The 22,132-nt window shown below is 38.5% G+C and overlaps 3 protein-coding genes across 7 annotated transcripts; 1 reads left to right on the top strand and 2 right to left on the bottom strand.

Annotated features, from left to right (window-relative positions):
• Window positions 1-176: 176 nt before the first annotated feature.
• LOC112180399 (ATP-dependent DNA helicase Q-like 4A) lies at window positions 177-11,846 on the bottom strand. Of its 3 annotated transcripts, none has more exons than XM_040511941.1 (26): window positions 11,694-11,846; window positions 11,499-11,606; window positions 11,243-11,404; window positions 10,944-11,001; window positions 10,220-10,645; window positions 9,707-9,877; window positions 9,489-9,619; window positions 8,931-9,309; window positions 8,719-8,850; window positions 8,376-8,462; window positions 8,142-8,269; window positions 5,784-5,904; window positions 5,572-5,696; window positions 5,316-5,451; window positions 4,647-4,770; window positions 4,499-4,569; window positions 4,273-4,341; window positions 3,899-4,027; window positions 3,640-3,798; window positions 3,453-3,533; window positions 3,212-3,373; window positions 2,460-2,515; window positions 1,522-1,651; window positions 1,211-1,305; window positions 941-1,018; window positions 177-871 (listed from the first exon to the last, which is right to left on the bottom strand). In XM_040511941.1, the coding sequence occupies exons 2-26, from the start codon at window positions 11,522-11,524 to the stop codon at window positions 487-489; spliced, it is 3,621 nt and encodes a 1,206-aa protein (XP_040367875.1). In that variant the 5' UTR covers window positions 11,525-11,606; window positions 11,694-11,846; the 3' UTR covers window positions 177-486. The 3 variants fall into 3 exon arrangements, with proteins under 3 accessions (XP_040367875.1, XP_024174710.1, XP_024174711.1); XM_024318942.2 differs by having other exon boundaries at window positions 5,545-5,696; window positions 11,694-11,845; XM_024318943.2 differs by having other exon boundaries at window positions 5,545-5,696; window positions 11,499-11,599; window positions 11,694-11,825.
• A 108-nt stretch (window positions 11,847-11,954) lies between these two features.
• LOC112180405 (tyrosine--tRNA ligase, chloroplastic/mitochondrial) lies at window positions 11,955-14,831 on the top strand. Of its 2 annotated transcripts, none has more exons than XM_024318954.2 (3): window positions 11,955-12,108; window positions 12,496-13,992; window positions 14,540-14,831. In XM_024318954.2, the coding sequence occupies exon 2, from the start codon at window positions 12,511-12,513 to the stop codon at window positions 13,975-13,977; it is 1,467 nt and encodes a 488-aa protein (XP_024174722.1). In that variant the 5' UTR covers window positions 11,955-12,108; window positions 12,496-12,510; the 3' UTR covers window positions 13,978-13,992; window positions 14,540-14,831. The 2 variants fall into 2 exon arrangements, with proteins under 2 accessions (XP_024174722.1, XP_024174721.1); XM_024318953.2 differs by having other exon boundaries at window positions 11,956-12,108; window positions 14,537-14,831.
• An 823-nt stretch (window positions 14,832-15,654) lies between these two features.
• LOC112180400 lies at window positions 15,655-22,010 on the bottom strand. 2 transcript variants are annotated; one of them, XM_024318944.2, is made up of 11 exons: window positions 21,659-22,007; window positions 20,978-21,102; window positions 19,871-20,315; window positions 19,677-19,792; window positions 18,627-19,410; window positions 17,825-18,292; window positions 17,545-17,733; window positions 17,236-17,463; window positions 16,674-17,004; window positions 16,412-16,595; window positions 15,655-16,330 (listed from the first exon to the last, which is right to left on the bottom strand). In XM_024318944.2, exons 1-11 carry the CDS (start codon window positions 21,827-21,829, stop codon window positions 15,847-15,849), a joined length of 3,525 nt encoding a protein of 1,174 aa, XP_024174712.1. In that variant the 5' UTR covers window positions 21,830-22,007; the 3' UTR covers window positions 15,655-15,846. The 2 variants fall into 2 exon arrangements, with proteins under 2 accessions (XP_024174712.1, XP_040367876.1); XM_040511942.1 differs by lacking the exons at window positions 19,677-19,792; window positions 19,871-20,315 and having other exon boundaries at window positions 21,659-22,010.
• Between the last annotated feature and the right edge of the window lie 122 nt (window positions 22,011-22,132).

Below are 22,132 nucleotides of genomic sequence, written 5' to 3' on the forward strand. Positions count from 1 at the left end.
TTCTTTGATAGTGGTACGCCCAGTAGCTCTATGATGCACAATTACTAGATGCTTTTTAAGTGGTAATGATTTATCTTTAAAAAGCGGTAATGATTTATCTTAGTATTTTATTACGGAAATAACTAATAAGGTATTGTATTTAAATCTCATTTAGACCAGACCTATGCACGCCCGACTTGAACTAATCTGGATTCTGTTATATTTGTTGGAAGTTGTGGGACTAATATTACAACCGTCACATTAGTTGTGCACTAATGTGTCCAACTGCCATTGTTCCAAAAAAAAAAATCAGCAATTAGAAGACTAGGCAGTAAAAGTAAAACATATCTATTATACATAACACGTGATACAATAGGATGGAACGGAACCTTGTTCCTACCAGCCAGAAATTCATCTCCCACTTTTCTTTTTTTATTCATAGAGTGCAAAAGTTGCTGATTGTGATACAAATATTGACCTCAGCATCCGTGATTACAATTATCGTTGTCACCCATTTCCATGCGTCGACCATTGCGGAAGCACTCTTCCACCAACCTTCTGAACAGTCTTTGTAGCTGAAGCATTCACTTCAAAATTATAACCATACAAGTCTAGATCATCATCCACTATTTGGTTGAAATCGGGCTCCAGATAACTATAGTCTTCAATAGTTTTGCTCTGCCTTTTTGACGGCCTTTTCTTTGATTGATCAGTGCTTTTGGTGAAGTCATCATCCTCTACATGTCCATTTTGATCTTTGTTACCGTCTCTTTTCCTCTTTCCCTCATTACTGTCATTGCTACTGCTGCTGTTTTTGTATGTCTTGTAGTAATCCTTGATGGTAGATTCGATGGTTTCGAGTATCCGATCTCCATATTTTGTCACCTTACCCCTGAATTAAGGCAAATCTGTTCAGTGCTTTGTCTGTTAGGTTAACGGCATACAATGTTATATGACTTACCTGTTAATGCCATATATTTCCAGGAGTTCCTCCTTAGTTCTGGGAATTATGGAGCTCAAATCTTTCAACGTCTTATTCCTGATCAAGTAAGCAGCAAAGTTATTAGGACCCCTAAAAAGTCACAAGACAGCTCCCCAGACTTATTGCAGGAGAAATGGAGAAAAATTACAACTCTGCATAAGTAGGAAGATTTCAAAATTACGTCCTTTCTCTCCACACATATATGTTCTATTAGGATGGGGGCAAAAAGAAAATGAGTAAGAATCTCACCCAAATATGTGGTGTGCCATGACCCGATCATCAGCTTCCCTTATGAGAGTAGTTCGAAGCATTTTCAAAGAGATAAATAATTGGGTAGAGAGCTCCTGTAAAAATGTGAAATAAATAAGTAAATTAATAATTGGCCGATTCAGTGCTCATGGAAGTCAGATATCGCATCAAGCAGAATACCAAAGGAATAAATTGCATGTCTTTCCCACATATATGAAGGGTTTACGGGCATACGTAAACATATAAGCATATTTGCAATTATGTATCCATGCATGTAACACAATGGCAATTCTATAGACATAGGAAGATACCACATCCCCATTGGACTGAGGTTGTCCGGTGCCAATTTGTGGAGGAATCAGCTTCTCAGATGTCAATGAACCTTTAGTTGAAATCACTTCAGAGTTCCACTGCTTAGAAGCTTTTACAGAGGAAGGGAATCTACAAGGTAACTAAGATGTCAGTATCATTATTACTGGTGAGCATTTCTGTACAGCAAAAGAGTAATAAACTTCCATCAAACTTCAAAAGAAATGCATAAACCCAAAAAAAAAATTCAAACTAAGCATTTCTTCAAAGATTATAAGTGATGATTAGGCTCTTCAAAGGCAGTTTCAAAGGTGTGAAATAAAGCATATCTACAGGGAAGTAAACAAGGTTGCTGATGTGTTGTCCAAGATTGGATCGGATTATGAGATTGGAGTGTACTTCATGTTGCAGCCTCCTCCACAAGTTATCACTATTATGTTGGATGATTTGTGTGAAACTCCTTGTTTTAGGAGCACTCCTTGTATCTAGTTTCTGGTTGTTTTCTTTTGCTGGGCTTTTGGCCCCCATTTAATCAAAAAAAAAAAGATTATAAGTGATGATTTGTAGAAACAACATATTAAGAAGATATAGAGCATTTCTCAGTTTGCTGAAACAGCACATACAAGTAAGCAAAACAAGAAATTAACTGCTGGCTGGATAGTAAGTATCCACAACAATGATGAACATAGGTCTGTGGGAGACCATGAGATGGAATTAATAAATGGGTCCTTTGAATAAGATGGATCCACAACCAGGATGTACCCAATTGAAGTAGGAGTATTGCACACAAGTACAAACATGCATGGTTGACGGCCAAAGACTCTTAAGCATCTATAAAAGCATATTTTCACATAATAAAACCATATTCACTTGGATGTCCTAACAGGCAAAAGAAAAGTAAATGATAAAAACTGAAAAGATCACCAGTAAAAGGCATGACCTTAACATAATTGTCTTCCGGCCAGAGAAAAGTTCGCATGCTTTGAACTCATTAACCTGAAAAACAAATTGACATATAGTTAATACACAAGAATTCAAAAGCTAATGATATATTGGAGTTTGAAAACAATAATACTTGTATTGGTATAGGTTCGTGCAGAAGAGTTTGAAGGCAGAAGAAACTACCAAAAAGACATTGACAGAGAACAAAGAGAAATATTTATTTGATAATGCCACAAAATTAAACAAAACACCATTGAGCCGTTTACTTATATTGTCCAAAACGAATGAATATAATCATCCAAATTTTCATATATACACGTATAGAGACAGTTTCCTTGACCAGATATTATCTCATACCTGAAATGTCTATCCCCAAACCTGAAACCATGAACAGTTTAAGAGGTTTGGGGATAGACATTCCAGGTATGAGAAGTCCTCATTTTAAAGGTCCTCATTAGGAGCTCTCCCATACAAATTCTCTCAAAAATTCTCACTCATAGGAAAATATCAGAACTTGCCTCCTAGTTGTAGATCAACCAAGAGGAAAGTACGTAAATACTTGTGTTAAAGTGTCCTTCATTTTCCTTATTTTATTCATTTCTTCAGCTTCATTGCTGAAAATTGCTGCTAGAATCCAAACATGATAAAGAACGACAAAAAGAGGCAGTTTCTTGCATTTCTTGCTCTTTTCAACCGCAAGAATCTATTCTGAAAATTTGAGCATGAGTGAATTAATGGAACCACAAGTACCTTTAGTATTGATGATACAGATCCATAAACATCGCTTTTCTTCACTTCCTCCACAAGCAAGTCCTCTGTAACAAGATGGCGTAATACACGGGAAGCTTCTCCCTTGGGTAGATGTTTTCCTGCTCCATGCAGACTCAAAGTCTGATGCCCGTGTTTCTTGACCTAACATTACAATACAACATTATCAAAGATAAATAGCGAAGAACAAGGAACAGTACATGCCTTAAAAGTCAAATCGTACAAATTGGCTTAAGGAGCCCCGGTACACTTCTAAAATATGAGCTGATGAACACTGCTGCCCCGCTAATTTCACCAGTTCAACCTGAGCACAACATGTGGCAAAAGTGACAACCCATAGAAAACAAGGACTAAAAAATGTGACAGGAATTCATCAATATAAGCGACACAAAAATATAATGGTTTCAAACCAATTGCTTTGCTATCTCTGTGACATCCTTCTCAATGAAACTCTTGATCTTCAAACAATTATCGCAAGTCTTATTGCAGGTTGTATAGTCAAATTTTTCTCCAAAATGAATAAGCTGTAGAAGCCGTCGGCAATCAACATCATTTTCGCAATAACTCACCTGAACAGTTTCAATCCTTTGATTTAGATCATATGTAATAGAAAATAAATTAATAAATGACATAAACCTTGACAGCTACACACAAAGCCTCATCCAGTACCATGCGCAAAAGATTCTCAGTATTTGTTTCCAGTATTCTCCCAGAATTAGCTGCATTCATACGATTCTGTCCGGGTGTCAATGAGCTTTGCTCTATAATTCCTTGGCTAATCATATGTTTGACTCGTATCTGCAAAATAATTGTAAAGATGTGTGAGCAGAGACATGCTATGAAGACGGAAATGTCATATTATGTCTACTTTTTAAGCATAACCAAAAATCCTGATTTCTCTTCTTCTCTTTATCACTTAACCAATTAATCAAGCACTTAACAGGTTTTGAACCGGCCAACTAACCTTCAAACTTGTAATAAATGGTAGTCATACAGAACTCACAAAATCGAGTAGACATAAAGGGTTAATTACACAAACTTACATAGTCACTGTAACTGTAATACAACACACAAGATGCACGTTGGCCATCTCTACCGGCTCGACCACATTCCTGAAACATCAGGGTGCAAAGAGGTAAGAGGAATCACTAATATAAACTTCACACTTAAAATACATTACTAAGATAAGATATTAGAAGCACATAGATTAATTTCAGAATTCAGATCTCAGTTTGCAATCTCAAATAAGCAATTTACTACAACTTATACCTGATGATAGCCTTCAATAGACTTTGGGAGAGAGTGATGAATTACAAAGCGCACATCAGGCTTGTTTATGCCTACATTCCAATTCCAATTCCAATATTGGTATGATAATCCTAAATAGTCAAGGCAGCAATCAGAAAAGTAAATGTACCCATTCCAAATGCCACTGTAGCACAGATAATGTTGACTTCATCTTTACTCCACTGCTTCTGGACAAAGGCACGTTGAGCAGGATCCATACTACCATGATAAAATGCTGCTTTATGCCCACATTCCTGAACAACAGATGTATGCTCAGGCAAAGCTTATTTCATAAAAATAAAAAATAAAAAAATAATAATAATAATAAATAAAAATATAAATAAATAAAATGTCGAAATTGAAAACTATTTAAGAGGCATAGGTACAAAAATTTCATGTTATGTGCTAAAATCAGTACACAAGTTGTCAGTATGAGCATTTTCCTTTTTATAGGAAACCATCATTTCACGTGCGGGGTGGCCCCAAAATGCAATCCCTTTTGGTTCTCATAAAAAAGTATCCCCTCTAAAGAAGGGATTATACCAAACACACAAACACAAGAAAATACAAAAGGAGTGAGTGATAAAGAATCCAAGACGTAACGACAAGATCCAGAACTCTGACTGCTTAATAGCTGCAGTCCGATTTGAAAATAATGGGAAAAAAATAAAGTAAAAGCAAGAAACAACAAAGCAACAACACCAGACTTTTCCGATACAAATGTAGCTAACAAAAAAAAAAAGGACATAAAACTAAAAATAAAACTTCCATTTAAATACAAACTGTTATTAAGTCACACCTGTAATTTTTCAGCAACTTTTTCACAGTCCATTCTTGACAGACAATATATTATTCCACTTTCATCATAGTGATTTTCTTTAATGAACTTGTCAATATCTTCTATGCATTTCTTTGTCTTGGGAATAACTGAATACCTACAAAGCAGAATGAATTATCAGTTTAACATGAATGACATTTTGGAAAAACTTATAAACTTACGAACAGATTTATCTTTGTTCAACACTTGCCATAGATTTGGGCGATTAAAACTTTGCCTGAAAACAATACAGTTCACAAGACCAAGAGCTTGCACAACATCTTCTTTTACACTAGCTGTTGCTGTAGCTGTTAAAGCCAACACTGGAGTATCTGGGAACTTCTTCTTTAAGATACCAAGAGCCTAAACATTTTAAAGAACCTCGACATTAGAACATAATCAAGAAGAAAAAGGCTATTGTCATGAATTTGAAAATTATAAAGGTTCAACCTGATAATCTGGTCTGAAATCATGCCCCCACTGACTCACACAATGAGCTTCATCAATTACAATCCTAGTAAGCAACTGACGAGTATTTAAACTCTCCAATTGCCGCAACAGAAAATCACTTCTGCAGACAAGAAATATTGGTTTCTATCAATATAATGCATGTGTGTGTGTGTGTGTGTGTATTTAAGGTAGACATTGCAACAATAATTACAATAGGACTAGGTATCCATGTCAGTGATTGAGGGAAAATGACAGAAGGTTAAGAAATAGAAGTTAATCAAATAAAAGAATCTAGTGGTCCCCAATAACAGGATATTCCAACTTTGCTAATGCGCGAGTATATTAACAGAAACTGAGTCGGGTGATAGAGGGGAGAGTACTAAATAATTGAGTAAATATGGGATGTGAGTTTGAAGGTTGAATATGGGATGTGAATGGGAACTGAAATCCTAATTAATGAATCGTTACAAATTTACAAGAAAAACATACAGGAAATAGTACATAGCTGACAAGGCTTGTAAAAAAAATAGCTGAGAAAATGATCTCTTTAACACTCATAATCTGGCCTCCCTATGATCATTAGTGAATAGCAATTCAGAGAATGGTGCTTCAAAGCCTCATCTTACATTCCGTTTAGTTTCCAAAACATTAGCAACTCTTGCCGAGTCCACAGTTTCTTTTCCTTGACTATGGGTAAGACAAACCATGAGCATGGGGAAACTAGTTATCAAACATCTTTTGTTTTTATTAATGGAACATAGATTTTCTCTGGAGTTCAGTACATCTTTGCCCAAACAGTGGACTACAACAAAAGAAGGAAAACTATCATAACCTACTACTAAATACACAAAATTACATGCAAAAATAATGACAGCAAAGAAAATTCAAGGAAAAAAAAAACTCTCCAATGTGCATCAATTATGACGAGTAGTGTATCACTCGGTAGAAACTGATACCCAAAAATAAATCGAAACACACACTCTTTCCCCTAACAGAGCCGCCTCCACCTCTTCAATACTTCTAGCACTCCTTTCCATACAAAGGACCAAGAAACAACAAGTACACAGCAATCCACATTACGTGCAAAATTGCACAATGTTTGTCTCTAAACAAATCACCTAAGTACACTTCCAACAAATGCTAATGCCACAATCTAACTGCAATTGGGTAATGGGGAAAGGAATTACCAATGTTCCCTGGTTCTTTTTACATCTAACAGAGCAACAAGGTAATGGAAAAACATTAGGGCTCCTTCATTGGATAATTTTAGACAAATTATGAAAGATACAGTTTGGTTAATCAGTGAAATTAGGTCCTCAGAAGAACTCTTAGTTGGCATGTCCCTGTTTTGTTCTTCAATGGCAAAATAATTCATAAAAAAATAACAAGTGTACACAACAGAGAACAAGGACTCAACTAAACTTAGAAAGCACAACATTCAAAAGTAAGAAACTATAAAAAAAAAATATGTTAATGCAATCTCCTAGTGTTCTCGTTTTAGGTCATTGGTCAGAGTTTTAAGCTCCATATGTTACAGAACATCTCTCATTCATCAAAAAAAAAACAAAAAACACACACACACACACACACATATATAAAGAAAACAAATCTTTATTCTATGGTCTTCAATGTAAGTAACTTAATGAATTTTCAATTCAACAGAAATCCAAAATATATTGGAAAATGGCGAAAAATAAACATGAACATAAAAAAAAAAATGTTCATGTTTGAGACAAATTTAGTAATGACAATAATCAAAATATCATTATCTTTCCCACAACTTGCGGTACAGTACAAGTTCTAACCCACCCATTGATTTAATTATAGGCTCACAGGCTACAACCTTTCGTTTAGTATGGACCTAATTTCACCTGTTTAGCAGTGCAGTCAACACGGTCATTAAAAACACCACCAGAAGGTTCACAGACCTATTCTAGATTACCATAAATCCTAATATATAAATATATCGATAGTCCAGCAGTTTAGCACCATGAAAACAAAGGCTGCTTCTGACTGCCAGTAACTAGCAAACAACAGAGAACTTATTTTCATGAATAAGATATTTATCATGTTTTCACTTTCACGTTTGGCTCACAACTGATTGCCAATGTACCATGTATGGTATTTCACTTTCACCTTTTGGCTCACAATATATACTGCATCTCTCAAGCCATATACTCAATTAGGAATAACACACTTAATGATCCACTCAATTAGGAATAACACACTTAATGATCCAAGCTCTTTTATGGGTACATAGTATTACACTACCAATAAAGTGCTGCTGCTGATGTAACAAAGGGCACAGAAATGAATATGTTTGCTAGGATACAACTACTGTAGGGAACAAACACTCACTTGGCAACTTTTTCAGGGGTGACATATAACAGCTTGTATTTACAATATTCAGAACTCAGTGCTCTAAGAATCTCCTGTTGTTCACTCCACTCCATATGGGCACTTAGGTAAGCAGCAGGAATATTTGCCTAGCAGATATGAGAAGACAAAGGAGGAAGGAACATCATTGTATATTGTTCAATAGAAGAAAAGGTAAAATCCAAATGAAAATAAAGTCTGGAAGAAAAACATTACCTGAAACAAATGCATTATTTGATCTTGAATAAGAGATACAAGGGGAGAGATTACCAAAGTTAAGCCTGGACAAACTACAGCAGGGAGCTGCAAGATACAGAAACCAAAGTAGACACACTTTAGTACAAAGTGGTGAATGTCTAAATCCTATAAAATAGGGAACTCTAGAAGAAACTGACAATGGAGATGCAAGTTACTTTGCCCAAGTATTGTTGATTGACAAGATCAGACAACAGTTACAGAGCTGACAGCCAAGAAACTGAATTGGCAAACTACGGAACAGTTTCTATGGTAAGCCTAAAGGAACAAGTCAAAAGAGTCGTGAGAAAAAAGATTCAAGTACCTGATATGTCAAGCTCTTACCCCCTCCAGTTGGCATTAAAACGAAAACATCATGGCCACTCATTGTAGCATTAATGACCTCTCTTTGGTTGAGGCGGAAAGAGTGGTTACCAAACACTCTCTTATTATTAGCCTGTAAGTTGGCAGCAGCCAGTCAATAATTCGGGTGACAGGTAATGCAAATAAGAAATATGATATAATCTAGGTAAGCACCTCCAGTTCTTTAGTCCACGGGAAAGAACCATCCCTCCACTTCTTGTCATTTGAACCTTCAGTATAGTTAACTTCAACAAACTTTGGGATGTAAGGTTCTCTCTCAACAGGAAAAGAAGAGAAACCAAACTTATCCGTAGAAGAGGATGAAACTGATGATGAATTCCACTCTGCATATCCCCCTGCCTCATTATGTAGATGAACCTCTGAATCAAATCTCACGGGGTCATTCCTGAATGCAGCTGCTTGAGGTGTTTCATATTGGAAATGCCTGGGAGTTGTTGTGGATGCAGAAAAATTTGACTTCCGTCTTTCCTCATCCAATGAGTTGGAACAGAGATAACTCTCAAGTGGCTGAATCTGCTTATTGAGCTGCAACCTATCGACCAAAATACATGTCTTTCATTCTTTATCTTTTCGTAAAGTATAAAAAAGACAATAAGGAATGTGAACGGAACAATACCAAAAAACCAGATTCTAAAGCTTTAAGAGCCATACCGCCTTTCATTTTACTTTACTTATATTTTTTTGCACAAATGAAGGGATTGGTATGCAAACCTATCTTGGCGAAGCTTCTCTATTTGCTTTGGACTGAGTTCATTGACATCATCAAGCAGTTCATTTGATATGGCAATTAGCATGTCCTTCATTTCTTGCAAATGATTTGTAGCTTCTGGGCAAAGTCCTATCTGCATTAGATTCAAGGATTGTGTGCTTATCAAGTTGAGTACAGAATTAGATGGAGGCACAAAACAGAAACTAAATCATATGGATACCTTAAATCCATGAACGCAATTTGTACACAATTCCGGTGGCAAACAAGTCGATTCTTGTGTCACAGTATTATCTTTTTGTATAGATGGAGTAAGGGGTGGAAGCTTGGAAATTGATGGTTTAGGTGTGCAACTTGATTGGTACTGTTCCACTATGTGGTCAACATCAATATTCTGAAAACAGTAAATGCATGAGATAGATGAGTGGAAGGAAATCAACACTTGCATAATAAAGGCCACAAAATAAGACCTCAAGCAAGAGAATATATAAGAAAGGGTTCACAATTTTTACACCCAAGTAGGCCAAATGCTATTGAGCAAGTAACCTGGATTCACTAGATACCGCCAAGTCACATATTTATTTATTTATTTTTTTTTTTTTTTTTTGGCAATCTGAGAAGAAATTAAGGTTTAAGAAAACGACACAGTAAGTCACTATTCAAATTAATGAATACTAGAGCTCTAAAAATCAACATACTAGTAAGTAGTCTTTCATTAAGACTTCATATAGATTACCTCAAGTATGTCGTCGTCATCACCAACATCCATCTCATTCACCAAATTGTTCGAACATTCTTTCGCTTGGCTGGTATGAACACTATTATTGCTAAATGAACCACCAGACACCTGAGAATGAGAATTGTTCACCAGCGATGCTGTGACCTGACTATGCCCCTGAAGACTTTTTCCTGCATCTGCAACATTGTAGTTACTTGACCGAAACCCACTGCGCAGACAGCTTGCAGCTTCACTTAACCTGGCATTGCTTTCATTGATGTATTGATGTGTTTGCATATGGCCACTACTTTTATTAATGTCACATGAGCTTACAACTGTAGTTCTTCCCGCATCATGAGTAAACTCATTTCTAAGTTGAACAGTTTTTCCAGGTCTTGTGTAGCTCCTAGAAGAGATCTGAAGATTGGAAAGGGCATGCCAAGCCTGCCGAAATTCCCCCATTCAGTAGCAATTTTCTAATTGTAAAAGCTTGTAAAGAAAACTACTGTCCCTCATCTTTCATAGACCAATTAGAAATGGGTAAAGGTTCACAAACTTTGAATATTGCAAAAGAAAAGAGTTTTGTGTCTGTCGTTCTATAGTGGGGCATGGTAAAATCAGAGTTTGTTAGCACTGAAAAATAACTTGGTGATAAAAAAAAATGAAATTTAAAATTAAAAACAATATATGATGGGCAACGAAGATTAAGATGAAAGCCAGATCAGAGACGTAACAAGTGTACCTTTTGAACTTGTGCACTCTCGAATCTTTGAACATGCTGGATCGGAAAGGCCATTGAGCTTCAAAGCAAAAATGAAATCTTTATTAGACATGGAAACTCAAATGGACTCTGGACATACATATACATATATACAAAGTTACCAAACAAATACTATTATCCGCTGCATGTATATCACGTAAAATGTAAAATTCACAACTTAAAAAAGTAATACAGAAGAAAGAGTTCATATCATAAAGATTGGCAATAAGGATAAATACAGAAAGAGTAAGTGGAAGGGTTAACTTGAAAAAGGAAGATACCTAGTAGCCATTGGAGGTTTTTGAGTTGGTAAGGAGAAAAGGAAATGTGAGCTGAGAACTTCACTTGGGGTTGAGAAATTGTCGAGTGCTGTAATATGCTCCAATAAACCAAGTTTGAAAGGCGTGGTGTCAGCAGCAGCACCATTGCCCAAATGGGTACGACTGCACCAGATAAACAAACGAAAACAAGTTGAAAGCAAGTGCGGCCACACTGTAATTGTAATGCAGGAGAGCAGTAAAAAGTGTTAAGTCTTGCCTCATCTGTGGTTCTCCTCTATTCATTGTTCAACAAGTTGAGTAAGAAAGCAAGGAAGCAGCTTCTTCATTTTCACCGGATCCCCAGTGCTTCATCTCAATCTATCCACTTGGAAACACAAAAAAGCCTCAAACTTGAAGCTACCCAATTGAAATTTACTTGCTGGAAATTGGGAAAACAGAGAAAAGTTGATACCTTGAATTGCAATTTCATCCAGGCAGTTGCTGATTAAGCCCTAAACCCAACAACAATTGATATCGAAACCCTAGAAATCATCAGAACAAGAATTTTGGGGAATTTGGGGGAAGACAAGAGACAGAGAGCGCGGTATGAGTGTGGCGGGATTTTCCTGTTTGCTTTCGTTTTTCTAATTTTTTGGTTTGCTTTGAGTAAGCTTTTTCTGTGGACCGTCCATTTGATCCAACGGTTACCAAATAGTTACTCTTTTTCTTAAACCTTGGTTCTCTCTCCTCTTCTTCTTGTTGATGACGATGAGATAGCAGCAGCAGCGGCCCCCAAAAACAAACAAGTGAAACTCTTCTTCTTCTTCCAGTTGTGATTAGGAATGGAATTACAAGAAAGTTAACCCTCTGCTTATTATTATTATTAAGTAATTTCTCCTACTCTCTCTCTCTCTCTCTCCAACTAGTTAATGCTTTTATGGTTTCAATATTGTTTGAATTTGCTTTCTTGATACAAATTTCAATAATGTGCCTCTCATCTTCTTGTCAAAATTTTCAAGAATAAATCAATGTTTGCACTGCCATGTTAAAAGGTTCTAGTTTGATTGCTGAATTGCACATGGTATGGATGGCACTTGATACTATACAATTCCAAAGTTTTTGCCAGTCTCTGTATTTTTCTTTTCTAATACATGACTTACCCAACACACACAAATCATTTTTACAATTTCTTCTAACTAGTTTTGCAATTACCTCTTCAAACACAATCTTGGTTTAATCATGCGCATTGGTTCTGAAATCGCTATTTCTGGCAGGAAATTTTGTTCATTATGAGAATGGCTACTGCTGTCACCACTTCAAGGGCCTTTCTTTACTCCCATCGTTACCACAGCCTTCCATTCTTTCTTCCTTCTTTCTTTACTGCCTCTAGGGTACCCAGGTTTCACCGTAATAACACGAGGAACCCCATCCTCCTCTCTGCTGTCAAGTGTTTGCACTCCTCTTCCGCGCGTCAAAATGTGGTTGATATTTTGGAAGAACGAGGGTTGCTTGAGTCCTTGACCAGCGAGCAGCTCAGGCATGCCTGCTCCGACCCTAGTATCCCTCCTCTTAAGGTCTATTGCGGGTTTGACCCAACTGCCGAGTCATTGCACTTAGGAAACCTTCTTGGCCTTATAGTCCTCTCATGGTTCCAAAGATGCGGCCATCAAACCATAGCTTTGATTGGTGGCGCCACTGCCCGTGTTGGAGACCCTTCTGGCAAGAGTTTGGAGAGGCCGGAGCTCGATCTGGAGACTCTGTCGCGGAACACCTCAGGTATTACCAATACCATTGGGAAAATTTTGGGGTCCAGCGGGGTTTCCATCTTGAACAATTATGATTGGTGGAAAGAAGTTACATTGCTGGATTTTCTGAAAGATGTCGGTCGATTTGCGAGGGTGGGCAGTATGATGGCCAAGGAGAGTGTGAAGAAGAGGTTGGAGTCAGAACAAGGAATGAGCTACACAGAGTTCACTTACCAGTTGTTGCAGGGTTATGATTTCCTCTACCTCTTCCGCAATGAAGGCACCAATGTTCAGATTGGAGGTAGCGATCAGTGGGGAAATATAACTGCAGGGACTGAACTCATAAGGAAGATTCTTCGGGCTGATGATGCGGCTTACGGCTTGACATTCCGTCTTCTCTTAAAGAGTGATGGTACCAAATTCGGAAAGTCTGAAGATGGTGCCATATGGCTTTCCCCATCCATGTTGTCTCCCTACAAGTTTTATCAGTATTTCTTCTCTGTTTCCGATGCTGATGTTGTCAGATTCCTCAAGATTCTCACTTTCCTAGACATGAACAACATCAAACAGATAGAGAGTGACATGAAGAGACCTGGATACCTGCCCAACACCGCACAGCGCAGGCTTGCTGAAGAGGTTACTCGTTTTGTCCATGGTCAAGATGGTCTAGATGAGGCTCTCAAGGCAACTGAAGCATTGAGGCCTGGCGCTGACACTAAATTAGACTGGAACACCATGCAAGCCATTTCGGAGGATGTCCCCTCGTGCTCTTTCCCTTATCATCAGGTCCTAGATCTTTCCGTTGTTGATCTTTCAGTGTCATCCGGTTTGCTTGACAGCAAATCCGCTGCCCGACGTCTATTGAAGCAAGGGGGGCTTTACTTGAACAACTCAAGAATTGATAGTGAAAATAAGAGAATTGAATCTCAAGACATTGTGGATGGAAAACTTCTCCTTTTGTCTGCAGGCAAGAAAAACAAGGTTCTTGTACGGATATCAAGTAGCAGCTGAGGTGCCCGCCTGATGGTATGCATTGAATTTTGTAGACTTTTTAACTTTTTTCATCATGGCAGTTCACTTTTAGCTCATAAATAAACCAACTAAAGCTGAAGATGTTATGGTGAATGTGAAACCAATTTCAAACAATCCCTTTTTGTTCCATTTTTTGGTAGCAAATGTATGAAAAGTTTCAGTCAAAGTTTCCTGCAAATGTTCCACGTCTGATTAAGAGTCACCTCATATTTCCTTACTAGACCAGTTGATGACTCCCATAGTTTTTCAGACCTGTTGAATTTAAAAATAATTAGAAAACTATGGAAATGTATTCATAGTGTTTGAACAGCTTATGGTTTAGCTACTATTAGGGTTTTCCTTGTACCCCAATTTTGTGCTAGTGTAGTTATCTGTGAGTTTCTGAGGTCTACTATGCTCGATAGGAACTCATGATATTACACTCTGAATGTCATATGTATGTTGTGTACTTACCTGATGTTTCCCATCTGATGTAGAACCAGCTCCTCCAATATTCGGAGCATCTACTAACGTTGACTCGTATGTTTTTCAAATGCAGCAGATGCTGTTGTTATCCTCTCATCCCGGCGGACTCTATTCCAATTGGTATTTTTTTCTCGTAATGTGAATCCAGGGGAAAATGGTTGTAGAATTTGGACCGTATAAGCAAACCCTTCCCTTAAAGATGCCATTTGTCTTGATTGTTCTTGAATTCAGAGCTGCAGTTCAGGCTTATATGCATATGATGCCCCCTCGATTATTTAGATGAATTATGTATAATTTTTGGATAACGTTGACTTTTTCATCTCCAGTTCGTTTACAGAGGAATTTGAAAGGAAAATTGTTTTGGTTTAGTGCTGTGGATGCCTCCCCAGGCATGGAGATAGATGAGTTAACAACGTGTGCATATACTTTTCTGGTTCTCATGTTCACAATGCATGTTAATTTTGGGATGTGATGGTGCCACTTCCCAGAGATGGGAATAGGAGTAACTGATGCAAAATGTGTATGCAAACCTGCTTTCAGCTGTATCTCTGATTAACTTCACCATGCCAAGTCTATCATTAATGCTCTTACTTACACTGTCAACCCATATCCAGTGCTAAGTTGGTAATTGCCATTATTCGTGGTCTTGGTCTTGAATTTCCCTAAACCCTAAACCACGCTTGTTACCGCTATCTTGAATTTTCCACCTCAACCTAGTTTAATGAGGTGAGTTTCATAATTTACGTGTTTGGCGTCTCTCTTTCGAGTCTCAGCATAACCGCCATGCTACCCGACCACCCTTTGCTACTGCCTTGATGATTCAACTCTCTTGATGCGGACGGAAGCCGCTGAGGATAGGTTGTGGAGCCTTGTACATAACGCCAAGCAAGAGAGCCAAAAGGCGTTAAACCAGAGCCGAGCCAAGTTAGAAGGGCCCGATGCATTCGATGAGGAAATGGGGTTGAATATTTTGTTTCGGAAGGAAGCATCTGATTTTAGCTCCCAATGTCTTGTTGTGCACTAATGCACAACTTTTGTTGACTTCGATGATACAAAAGATGTAAATGTGATATTAATGCCAAGATTCCATTTTTTTAGGATAGTTGTTAACGTGATCTGTATGGATACGTGAAGTCGAGATGAAAAAGTTAAAAATTCAGACTGCTAAAAATTGAGCGACTGCCTACCACAAGCCACCAACGAAACCCCATTCCTTATTTTCAAGCAAACCTCACATTATTTACACGAAAGAATTAACATCCAATGTCTTACATCTACAGAAATGTACAGAATACGCTTACTTTATTCACAGCTTACACAACACACTACCATATACAAATGTGCATATTATTTATTCTGTACGATAGTCACTTTCAAACCCCTTCACATGTTATCAGTCATATGTATATACCATGCTCCATGAACACCAACTGATATGGTAGCAGCCACAACTAAAACTTCAGTAGCTTCCACCACACTGTCTATCAGCACCGCTGCTCCAACTTGCCGGAGTGCAGTTTCAGCCAATTTTCTTCCAACAGGTCCACTCCCCCCAAGAACCGCTCCTCTTGCAGCCATATAAACAGCACGGGAAACCCTCTCAAACACGGGATCCCCAGCTTGCAGGCTCTTTGCTAACATCCGGGCTATAACCATCTTTCTTGACCGAACTTTCTCAGTGTCCACAACTTCATTTCCATTGATGGAGAAATCACTGATTGATTCAACAATTTCTTCCATACCTGCATCTTCAACACTGTCCAATATCCCCAAAAGTCGCTCAATGCATCTTGACAGGATGCCCTCCATGTCTGAGGGCATTGTTATCACCCCCTCACTTAATATGGTTTGCCGGCAAATAAGAATGCTGCATTTTATATGATTCCATGTAAGATCACAGAGCAGTCAGATAGGCAGTCATTCAACAACATTGAGCTAAGTTACTCACCTTAGGGAAGAAACAATAATTTTCTGAATTTGAGCCTGCACAGCCCTTAATCTAGAAAGGTTAAGCATAAAAGTTTCAGGCAGGGCCTCTTCAGTCAGACCAGAAACACCACTCACCAACTTCAACAAGCCGAGCCTCACCAACAAATCAACTCCTTCTCCCTTGCATTCCGGTTGTACATTACCTGATCCACACAACAAATGTCAAACAAAATTCAAATCCACCTTACGATTAGAAAGAAAAAATTATCGAGTTCTCGAACCTCGGCTATTTCCAGAAGACAGCGATGAAGAATTTGATTTCAACAGAAAGCTTCCACCACTTCTAAGGGTGGTGGAAGGAAGAAACTCATGAGACAAATTATCACTGCTCATCAAAGTCGAGGAAGCAATCTTATGTTCTTGCCACTCCTGATCTTTGCAATTCCACACGGATGAAAGCCACTGCACCGCCACTGGTAGAGAGGTATTGGCATCTGAGGCAGGTCCATAGCGATTGGCAAAGGCATTTCTAAGGTACTGCAAACCAGTGGGCCCCTTCAACAAAGGCTCCATTATTCTTATACGTGCTTTGCTAATCTCACGTTTAAGCACCTGTCAAAAATTTTCAATGTTACTCAATATCTAGATGGAATAACACCTTGCATTATTACACTGCAACCCCATCCGTCTACAGTTCTTCACAAATAGAATTCAAAAAATAAAACAGCATACAAGAAATTGATCAAATTAAATGTGTTAATCATCCTGTTTGTCCTAATTACTTATGAAAGCCATCCATAATTGTCAGTTACAGAAATACAGTAGTTTTTCCAGAAAGCATACCTGAATCTGCTCTAGAACAAAACGCAGACCCTTGATCATAGCAATGACACCTGGGCAGTTGGACTGGTCCCTAGCATTACATATCTCATCTAGTTCTTTCCTTAAACTCTGGAGAGTGGCCATCATTTCATCATCATTCGCAGGAGCGGAGAGCTTTCGCAAAGTGACCATTGAAAACTCTAGGATCTTTCCCAGGTAATCAATATCCAGGTTACCAGATTTTAGCACCTAATGGGGCAACAACAAAATGGTCAATGCTCTACATATGTTGTATAATTACTTTGGACAAAGACAAATAATAATTTCTACCTGAGAGAGAATATCCACATCAATTGCTTCAACAATTTCTTGTTTCCAGCTCTGTGGAGCCATGGTGCAAATTTCATCCCTCACCTCCTCCAACAGTTGAATGATCCGGTCATAGTTGGGCTCTTCCTGGTTTACAGATTCCATTATGCCATCCCAGAAAGCCTTCTCCATAGTGTTTCTGATCTTTGACTGAAAATTACAAGAGAACCAAACAGGCAACTGTTAAGATTTCTAACTCAGTATCGGTATCTAATGCAAAAGGTTATGATATTATTTTAACCTGGACATTATTTTGATCTTCATCGGCAGCATTGAAAATATTGGCAAAAGCCTGGTTTTGCTCATGGAGAAACTCATTCACAATCAGTTCATTCTCAGTGACCGGCTTTTGGGAAGAAGATCCGAGCTGCCCACTCAAATTGGTCTTAGAGAACTCATTCACAATCAATCCAATCTCAGTTGACTCTAATCCTTTAGGACGAATAGATTCATCTTCCTGAAATAGGGAACGAACTACACGACTTGGATTACTCTTCTTATCTAAGCTAGAAACAGAAGGACCAGCTGATGAACTTGGAGGGCTTGGAGAAACAAACTGTGTGGTTTGCAACCCTGATGGACTTCCATTTTCCTTTGCTGCAAAATACTTGGACCGTGTTTCAGATAAAGCAGATGTCATGCGCTCAATCCCAGCTTCTCCACTTAAGTGTTGCACCTTTTCCCTCAGTAGCTTTTGGTCTTCTGCGACCTGCATCAAGCAAAAATTCAAAATATTAGCTAACAAGCTCAATGGAATGAGGAGGAGGAGGGGGTTGTCAAGGGTAATTTTGTCAGTTAAAGAAACTCCACCAGCATAAGAGTAAACCTCAGATGCCTAGAAAGTTCAACAAAAAGAAGTATGTGTATGCTCTCTCCCCTAAACATAAATCAATCAAGAGTAGCAAAATGTTTGCTTTTTTAATGGTAAACCAAACAATGTCTCATACACACACATTATATGATATATGTACTATACAATTTTCTCAACAAAAAGAAAAAATAAATAATAATAGAAGAGAATACACTTAGGGTTACTGCAGTACCTGTTTCTGAATAGCCTTCATATCATGAGTGAGATCGGCAGTATGTCCTTCTGAAGTCATCTTGCAAGTTTGAATCATAGACAGCTCCATCTGGCAAGCTGCCCTCACTAAATCTCCCTCCAACAACTGGGCATCCTTAACCTTCCATGCCACAAAGCAACTCAAGTAGGAGCACCACGCTTTATCAAAAGCTCCTAGCTGAGATCTGAAGGTTAAGCGTTTGGGCGATGTGGAATCAGACTCTTCCTCAGAACTGTTGACCGGGCCCTGTAATATAGTCTTCACCAACAACTCAAACTCTCTAACAAATTCTTCTGCAGATTTGGCCAGAGAAGTCTCACGCTCTCCTTGACCATTGAAAACCGCATCTGGATGACTCAAAATCATGTAAGCGCAAAGAACCACTCTCACTTGATACCTTGTTAATTTAGCTGAAGTTCTGGTTGTGGCCCTGACAGAAGAGGCTTTCTTTCCCTCCCTGCTTCTCAAAGATGTCCTTGGTGTGGTCCTCCTTTTGGGAGAAGCAACTCGTTTGAGAAGGTGATCTATGTTATCAATACTGGACGGATAGTTTATAGAGGCTACAGTCTTGGAGACTTTCAACCGATTCTCAAGTCGATCAAGTAGAGCCTTCCCAGTCTGAAGGGTATCAGGTGATTCAATCAGAATTGCAAGCTGCTCGAACGGCATTGACTTGACGCTATTTTCCTCAAGTTTCAAGGTATTGTAAGCTTTTGCCAAAGCAAACGTAGTTCTCTTTAGCCTGTGGAACCGTCTCCAACACCTATAAAAATAAACAAGTTGACGCTTAAAATTCACTCGTATTTCCAAGTGTGCATAAGCATGTAACAGGTAATCCAATTTCAAACCAATAACTTTGCCAAACATTAGCAAGGTGAAATGCAAAAACAACTAAAGTCTTGTCCATGGTCATGAAACATCTACTATGCAATGACAAGCTAACCCTAAACAAAGAAAATGACTTGTACCCAAAAATAATGAATCTAACAGGGACATCTATAATAAACTCAAATTGCAAAGGATATGCACCTTGCTAACTTTCTAGACAGGAAATCAGCCTGTTTGTGCATCCTATTCCAACTGACTTGAAATGAATTCTGTATCTTTCCTCTTTGCTTGAGATATTCTGCTCTTTGTCTCTTTGCCTAAACATCAAATAAGATAATTAGGGAACAGTAGAGCCACAAAAGGCTTACACAAATGATAACATCATATACGCATACCCTCTGCAACCGGTCTTCTAACTGATCCCTTTTCGCTCTCCTTTCAATCTCACGTTGGTGAGAGACAGACTTCGCTACTCTTTGCACTTGCAACGTCCTGGCATATGCCCTCTTCTTCTCTTCTTCCAAAAGTACCAGTCGCTTTTTCTCAGCAGCTGCGCGTTTTTGGTTAATTGCAGCACGCACGCGCTCCTTGTACTTATTCTCCCAAGCCATCTTTCGCAACAATGACTGAGATGACCTCTCCTTCAAGTTGGCCCTTCTTTGTCTATAAGCCTTGAGCATAAGCATTCTATTTGCCTCTGCCTGCTGAAAACGTAATTCAACTTTTGAACCAAGCTTCTGTCGTTCCTTCTCAAAACGCATTTCTACCTCACTTTTAGCTGCTTGCCGCAACTCATCCAACTTAGCTAAGCGCATTTGAGCACTTTCCAAAATAAGCAACCTGTCGGTTCAACAGTGAGCAACAGAATATGGAAAACTAATCTGGCCCTGGGGACTGAAGAGTCCATGATTACATATGGATGATACGATTTTGGCTGAAATCATAACTAAACTATATATATGAAGACAAGGTACCTCACAAAGAAACGGACCGTGTTTACAAATAACAATTACTTATCTAGGAACAAATAAATACAGAATATGAACCCAATATGTGAGTGCAAGAAAGAGATGATGACAGCAGATGTTATTATATAAGAAAGCCAGCTGCATATTATACATGAGATTGTGAGACACAAAAACACAATCCGCCACCATAGTTTTTTTTTCTGTTTCATAACAGTAAGGAGTCCAAGGATGTAGGTGTAGTGTACATGATGTCACTGATGGGGGTTTTGGGCACGAAGGTTAATAGGATGGGTAGGAATGTTACAGGGTGAAACAAAAAAATAGAATATGCGGGAGAATAACTTAATGTAGCCATATCAACACAGTGAATAATCCAGTAGTTAACCAACACACCCATAACCAATCAGATAATACTTTGAATGAGTTCTTTAGATTCTAACATCCTTCAAAAGACACATTTATAAGGTTGTGGGGGCATGAAGCATCGAAAATTCAAACATACTATAAATAAATAAAAATGGATCAAAGTTTTACCTTTTCTTCTCAGCAGCTTGGAGCTTGGCATCCAGTCGCTCGCCAAGGTCTTCCTCTTGAGAAGAAGACCGAGAGGGGCTTCTGGGCTTTGTCCGGGCCTTGTTTGACAACTTTTCATAGTGTTCCTGAAGTCGAGCAAATTCAAAAAACTAGACATGTTAGGTTCTAGGCTAAAGAGTTACACAAAAACAACACACACAAAAAAACATGGGAATCACAAAACAAAGAGATGGAACCAAAAAAGAGTTAAAGTAATCAATAATAGCAGGAAATTAAGATTAAGTAATCTATTATAATCCTTTGAACCCCATCACTATCGGTTTAAGACACGACGACAGAGAAAACCAAAAATTTGAAAAACAAAATTGACATCAGCCCACCTAACACAGACGAAGCCAAATACCCTTGAAAGTAAAGGTAAAAGCTTCCTTGAAGATAAAGAGAAGAGAAGGTGTTAGGTAATTTTTTTTGGGAGGGGTTTTCTGTTAAAATTTGGATCAAAAACACACTAGGACAGAAATGGAAGCACAGTCACGATGGATCTTAAACCAATCAAATAAAGTTGTTAAAACTGGACTTGTATTCGGCGCAGTTCATCATCAACCAAAATCCAAAATCATCATCCCAGGAAACAAACAAACAAACGCAAAATCAAGAAAAGAAGAAGAAGAAGAAGAGGACCTGGCGGCGAAGATCGGCGAGTCGAAGCTTGGTTTGGATTTGTTCGACAGTGTTGGGAGTCTTGGAGGACTGAACAAGGTCGCGCCTCCGTCTGAGCCTGCGGGGTAGTCTTGGAGGAGACGACGGCGTTTCACCGGCCGGGAAATCCAAAACTACACCGCCGGGGACCATCTCTGTCTGTGTACGCGTCTGATTATTATGAATGAAAGAAAGAAAGAATGTGTGGGGAGGGCGGTGTGGTTTATGTTATTAAATATATATATATAGAATTTGAAAAGTGGGGAAAGGGTGTTTGTTTGTAGAAGAGTTTAAGAGAAGAGAAGAGGAGAAGGGAAAGGTTGCGACGACTCTTCTGAATTGTCTTTGTTGAGGTGGGGTGGGGTGGGACTAGTAATTAGTGTTGTGATCCAAAATTGAAAAGCGTCGATGAAGAGAGAGAGAGAGAGAGAGAGAGAATGTGTGCGTATGTTGTTG

The sequence above is a fragment of the Rosa chinensis genome, chromosome 7, assembly GCF_002994745.2.
Source record: "Rosa chinensis cultivar Old Blush chromosome 7, RchiOBHm-V2, whole genome shotgun sequence".
Taxonomy (NCBI): Eukaryota; Viridiplantae; Streptophyta; class Magnoliopsida; order Rosales; family Rosaceae; genus Rosa; species Rosa chinensis.